General features: G+C 48.4%; 1 protein-coding gene and 1 non-coding gene across 2 annotated transcripts; one reads left to right on the top strand and one right to left on the bottom strand.

Annotated features, from left to right (window-relative positions):
- Positions 1-2,912: 2,912 nt before the first annotated feature.
- TRNAK-CUU (transfer RNA lysine (anticodon CUU)) lies at positions 2,913-2,985 on the bottom strand. Its single transcript has one exon. It is a non-coding gene; the product is annotated as a tRNA-Lys (tRNA).
- A 2,006-nt stretch (positions 2,986-4,991) lies between these two features.
- LOC109774786 (probable calcium-binding protein CML31) lies at positions 4,992-5,756 on the top strand. The gene has a single exon (XM_020333547.4). The coding sequence runs from the start codon at positions 5,121-5,123 to the stop codon at positions 5,574-5,576; it is 456 nt and encodes a 151-aa protein (XP_020189136.1). The 5' UTR covers positions 4,992-5,120; the 3' UTR covers positions 5,577-5,756.
- The last annotated feature ends 1,016 nt before the right edge of the window (positions 5,757-6,772 follow it).

Here is a 6,772-nt window from a genome sequence, read left to right as displayed (position 1 = left end):
ATTTCAATCATGACGGAGTAACCAAATATCCGCTAGGGTTAGAGTATCTACAGTCGGATTTGGTAAATCCGGCTCCCTACATGTCTGCAGATGCGTCCGGGCACGATCGTCGACACTAACTGGGCACTCCCTATATCCGCGCCTCCACACCCGCGTATCTCTTATTCCCTCCCCAATATTTATACTAAACCATGCAACATTGATAAAGACTACATATATCATGAACAAACATACAAATGCACAATCGGTTTATCAAAAGATCACAGTCGGAGCATCAAAAGATAGCCAAAGTTCACATAATACACATAATATGGCGGACAAGTTCGAACTACATCTATAAACTTGAAATTAAGACGGATCTTCACCACTTTCTCGCTGGCTCTTTGCCCTTCCAGTCGCCAGCGTAGCTGTAGGAGTCCGCAGCAGGAGGTGGGTCCAGGTCGGAGCCATCGCACCCGTCGGAGGAGGAGGAATCGGAGATGACATTGTAGCCTTGCAAGCATCGGACGGCGCGGTCTTGCTTATGCTTGAGATTGGCCACCCTCGCCGCCACCCGCGCTGCCTCCGTGGCCTCCCGCTCGGATTGCTCTATACCGAGCCAGAGTTGCTTCACGTTGAGCCTCCTGAGCCGTCGAGCCTTCGTCTCCACCTCAGTCAGTGACCGGCAGCACGTCCACTCGAAGAGACGGTCGTCCTCATCGGGCACCCGGCACGGCGGGCGGACTACGCAGACCCATCGAACCCGCCCGCCATCTTCCTTGCCCTTTGCCTCTCGCGGTGGGCCACACGTGCCTCCGACTCCGGAGTCCGCATTCGCGGCGTCGGTGGAGCGGGGACTGGAACCCAGCGCTGCCCGCACGGAGCAGCGGCTGGAGGTGGAGGAGGCGGTCGGGCGGGACGAGCAGATCGGGCAGGCCACGCAGATCTACGCGCGGGGAGGGAAGAGTCGGCACTGGCATCGGCGCTTCCGCGAGAGGCAACAGGTGGCGTTGCACCGGTCTCGGAGCTGCTGCCCGTATCGCCCCGCGACCGCTCGAGCCTGGTAAGGAGCGCTATCTCGTCCTCGTGTTCGGAGCTGCCGTCAGAGTGGCTGCCGGTGATGGACATGCTCGCCGACGCTAGGGATTTGGCGGATTGGGGAAATGGGAGCGTCGGGGAGGGGAGCAGAGCGGAGTGGAGTGAGCTAGGATTTCTGTCGGACGGGGGTTTTTCTGGGGTCGGGGTGGGCTAGCGGTGGGCCGGCCTGACGTGGCAGACGCGCCCGGGCGTGACCGAGCCGCCTCAAATCCGCCCTACATTTGGGACGGATATAAGGGTTGCCGGTTAGTCCGGGCGTTTGAGGCCCATTTGAGAGCTTCGGTTGGGTCAATTTTTTATGACCGGTCAGTGACCGGACGGCCTGCCCAGGTGTATGAGACGGATATAGGGCGTCTGCTCTTATACAATATTGTTCAGATTTTAGACTCATAGCATCCAATAGAACAAAACAAATCCAAATGGACCCTACTAAATTATTTAGGGACCGGCTATACTTAAGTTGCCTGAAATTTTATTTTGGGTAAGTCAATTTTGAAGGCCTACTAGATTAAGATTCAACTATCTTCTTCCTCCAACGTTCTTCCTCATCCGACCGGTCCACCTCCCATAAAATTGACTTACCCAAATTGCAAATTCAATGAACTTATTTTTTTGAGCAAAAGAGAGCTTTCCTCTTTTATTTCTATCAAAGAAACAATCTGGTTCATTTCTTACAAACTAACACCCACCAACAAATTTAGTAAAGCTAAAAACATCATCGAACCAACCGGCAAAACATCGAAAAGAAAACCATCTCATCAGATGAAGAATCTAGCCTCCAACGCCACAACAAGGGCGGACACAAACATTACATAAAACACAAGAGTTATAAACTCAGCAACATTAGAAACTACCAGCACCAAACCTAGAGACAAATACATAAGATAAAACCAAAAGCGGACATCAGCATTTAGGGGACAGACATCACCAAGCAAAGTTCAGCATCCAGAAAAATTCCAAAGCACTAGTCTAGCATAAGCCACTGATTCCTGAGAACTCTTGGTTTACACCCCATTTGCCGCATGCTCTATGACTCTTACACCCAGCATCAGCACCCTTCGATTTTTCCTTATCTACAGAATGGCCCAATAAGATATCCAACGGCATATCAATTTGATGAGAATAATAGGATCATAATTATGTTTTCTCTCATACACAATATTATTCATGCATCTCCATATAGTCCAAAAGAATGCAGAAACCCCCACGAATGCCAGATTCTTATTTATCTTTGAAATACTTATATTCCAAACACGAAAACAAGTGATTAAGCTGCCAGGAAGATTTCTCAAATCGAAAGCACATTTGAACAAACTCGAAACCATTTAGCAACTAAGCGTTTGGAAAAAATAAGATGAACAATAGCACAAAAAGCACAACATTTGTTTACCTATCCAACCTCTCCTCAGAAAATTGTCTTTGATTAATATGCTCTTCTTAACCATCAGCCATAAGGCACTTTAATTTTAGGAGCAACTTTTATTTTCCACATACATTTCTGTTGGAAGCCATTGTCTGCAATAACAAGTTCTCTGTAAAAAGATTTTATATGTAGACACCATTAGATGCCAACATCCACCAGATGGTATCTTTTCTGTTGGACATTTTAATTTAAATATTTTCGTTTTAACTGTCACTTTTATGACGCATATCACTGGTTTGCGTTTTTTCCACCTTATTCCCCCTAATCAACGATGAAGTGGTGTTACTTACTAAAACAGTACGAAACATTGAACTTGTGAATTAATTGAAAGGAAAAGGGCAGAAAGTTTTGTAAAACAACTTCAACTATTTTTTTACTATTAAATCAATAATGTAAATGTAAAAAATTTGGACGCCCACCTTGGGGCTCGAACCCAAGACCACAAGGTTAAGAGCCTTGCGCTCTACCGACTGAGCTAGACGGGCAATTTGTTCAATTTTCAAAATTACAAAAAAATATGAAGGCAAGTTTTAAGTGATGTTTATTATAAACGGAAGGTCCCCATTGGCTACATATCCAAATCAACTCACATACACTGCAGTAAGGCCTTTTCACCAATTTCAGGTGATGCCAGCATAAAGTACTATACGTGGAAGGTCCCCCTTGGGAAGCTTTTTGAGCAGACGAACACCGAAAAACAGGTGGCTGCACTCTTAGGCATCTTGTTGGTGAAGAGGCTAGGTGTAATTGGTATCTACTTGATATTAGTATATTCCCCTTTTCAAAAAAAACTTATGTATGTTGTTTTATTCATTTGGTTTTTTATTTTGATTCTTTCTAAAATTACCATAGTTATTCTCGGGTACCCAATTAACTGAATATCGAAGAATTAACCTCTCTCAAGTCAGCTCGCAAGACAATCCAATCAGACCAGACTTGTATTTCAAAACTAACAACACCAATAAATATGAATTTCAAAATTTACTGTATTTCTTGGGTAGATAGGTGCTACTCGCTAATTTGTATGCATACAAAAGTTTAATTTCCCTTGTATCATGTAATCCAACTGTGCACGTAAATTTCTGGCAAAACTTGGAAACATTACTTACAATGTTAGAGTTCCAATCATAGTGTGGAAATCACAATCATGGTTGAGGCAGTGTGTGACACAGAAAAACGTACACATTGAGTTTGAAAATGGCATTGTAGAAATGGTCTACAAACAATATATATTTGCAACACGATGTCAGTAGTTCGTTTCAATGATTTGGATAGGCTTTTTTTTGCATCGATCAAATCGTTTCGGTTCTAACTATGTAAGATTCCTGAAATTTCCACTCACATTTTTTTGGGAATTGCCTGAGATTCTTCACTCTGGAATGATTCTTGCCATCGCTTGTCGATTTGATTGGCTCCATGGCAGATATACAACATACGATACACATAGTTTCTCCAGGCCCCTTGCCTTAACCTTCGTTGGCCCCGCACCCCTCATCACTCTGTCAATGTCCACCCTCTCGGCTCACCAGCAGCTTTGTCAGATAATTAATCCTAATTATTCAGACAAGCTATTGTTCTTTCGCGTCACCATTTGTCGCATGAGCAAGCCTGGAACAAGAATCACTCGGTTTCCTCCACGGGGTCACAAATATAGTGCTATTTGTTGGCTTTAGATGTGGACATAGTCTCCAGGATGTAATTTTTTTTGTTAGAAATGTCCATATTACCCTTTATACGTACTGCGAAGGGGGTTGTACCAAAGCGGGACTCAATTTTTTGTTGTTGTTTCATTGTATTCACACGCTAGTACAAGTTATTATAAAAAACACACTCTGAAAGATCATATAATAATCTGAAACAAGGTAAATGGTGGTGTCAGAAAACATGGTACGAATCTTAAAGCAAAGCGGACGGTGGATGGTAGAAAAAAATCACCATGGAAGAGGTGGAACTTATGCCTACGTGCTGGGTGAGCGTTGCTTTTGCATTAGCATTCCCAATCAAACCTTTGGCAAATGCCATTCGTAAAAAAAAATGTTGGCAAATACTACCGCTCCATGCAACGACAGTGGCACGATGGCGACATGGCATGAATAGGATGGAACCCACGCACGCCTACGCGGAGGCGCCACCAGTTTCCCGGCAAAGGACACACGCGTGACTCCGACGTCCGCCCCTGCCAAGTCGGACCGCACGCGCAGCCAACACCGAACTTTTCCGTCGCCAAAGCAGATTTTCGCCGTGCTTTTCTCCTCTACGAGAATCATCTCGGCCGTCACGCACGTACGCCCCCACGCAAGCTTCGCATCCATTTCCTGGTGAAGACTACTGACCCGCCGTGGTTGACCACCTAGAAGAATAACCTCCTGTGCAATCCGCCACACGGCATGTACGTCCACGACGACGACCACCGCATCTCTCCTCCCGCCCTGCATGCTGCCGTGAAGCTTCCAAGGACCGCGTCGCGCCAGAGTATATATGCACACGCGCACCTCCAAGATCACGCAGCAGCAACCTACAGCTCTATAGCAAAGCAGAGGATCTAGGAAGCACAGGCAGGATCAAGATCAACTGCTAAAGTCTTATCAAGAGCCTCCCCAGCGTCGACCATCCGGCGAGAATGGTTGCGTCAAAATCGGGCGAGCTGAGGGCGCTGTTCGCGTCACTGGACCAGGATGCGGACGGCAGGATCTCGGCGGCAGAGCTGCGGGGGTGCATGCGGGCCACGCTGGGCGAGGACGTGCCGGCGGAGGAGGCCGAGGCGCTGGTGGCGTCGGCGGACGCGGACGGTGACGGGCTGCTGTGCGAGGCCGAGTTCCTCGAGCTGGCGCAGCAGGCGTCCTGGGCGGGCGTGGAGGAGGGGGACGACGAGCTGAGGACCCGGGCGCTGAGGGAGGCGTTCGGGATGTACGAGATGGAGGGGCAGGGATGCATCACGCCGACCAGCCTGGGCCGGATGCTTGGCAGGCTTGGCGCCGAGCGGGGCGCCGGCGAGTGCCGCGCCATGATCTGCCGGTTCGACCTTGACGGCGACGGCGTGCTCAGCTTCGACGAGTTCAAGATCATGATGAGCTAGCGACCTCGCGCCTGGACCCAAGCATATGCTCCTAGTTTCGTCTTGCATATAGCTCCTGCACTCGTTGGTTCGTTCGTTCGTTCATTCGTTCATTCATTAGATTATTATTTGGTACTAGTACAATGTTGTAATGGTGATGCACAGACAGTAACTGATCTATGTGAATACCTTTGGTCTGGATCTCGATCGATTGTCGGTACTCTTGGAATTTGACTTTGTGATTCTTGAGGAATTCAGATGCCCGAAATGAATGAAAAATGTGAGTGTGAAAAGGTTGACTTCTCATCCTCGGCTCCAAATACTTAGAGAGGGATCAAGGACCTGCTTTTTCATTAAATCTGGGAGCAAACAAATATCCGCTCGGGACATCTTTTTTTTTTTGCGGGGGTCCGCTCGGGACTTCAAGAGTCAAAATACCCAATATATCAAACAGACATCAAAATAGTCCCTACTAAATTGTTTAGGGACCAGCTATACTTAAGGGAAAAGCTTACCTTCAGCCGGCCGATCGCAAGGGCGCGTCCGCCAGCTCCGTGTCCGTCAGATCCTCTGTTGATCAGATGGACAAGAGCACCCCGTGTACATGTGTTTCTGCAAATGAGCCTTTGTTTCTAAGATGTTGTAAGGTCTTTGTGAATAATTAATAAAATAGCTGCATGCATCGTCCAGATGCAGAGGCCGGGTGTAATCCTCCTTTTCTAAAAAAAACTGAGCCTTTGTTTCGAAAAAGAGAGTTTTGCAACTGCCTGGATATTTTGCAGCGGCTGTGACTCGTGCGGCCGGGAGGTCGACGGCGGCCAGGAATCTCGCCGGATCCGACGAGGATGGCGCGCGGGCAGGAGGCAGGGACATCCGGGAGCCGTAGGGGGTGAGACTCGTGCGGCTAGGAGTGCGACAACGGCGAGGATTCCAGTCGAATCTTGCCGGATCCGATGAGGATGACCCGCGGGCAGGAGGTCGGGACGCTCGGGAGCGGCGGGAGCTCGTCTCGGCGAGGTCTGGCGGGGTTGACTGCGAGCTTCACAGCAAGGACCCATGACGATACCGGCGAACGGCGCTCCTATGGCGGGAGATACAGAGAGATGAAGAAAACGAAAGGAAGAGGAGGATGGTGACGAGGTGACTTTGATCGGAGGTCGGGTGCTCGCCGGCGGCGGCACGAAGGCGGGGACGGGCGACGTCGATCCTCCCTTACC

This window comes from Aegilops tauschii, chromosome 3, assembly GCF_002575655.3.
Source record: "Aegilops tauschii subsp. strangulata cultivar AL8/78 chromosome 3, Aet v6.0, whole genome shotgun sequence".
NCBI classification, from domain to species: domain Eukaryota; kingdom Viridiplantae; phylum Streptophyta; class Magnoliopsida; order Poales; family Poaceae; genus Aegilops; species Aegilops tauschii.
This window is presented reverse-complemented; position numbering and strand designations above follow the sequence as displayed.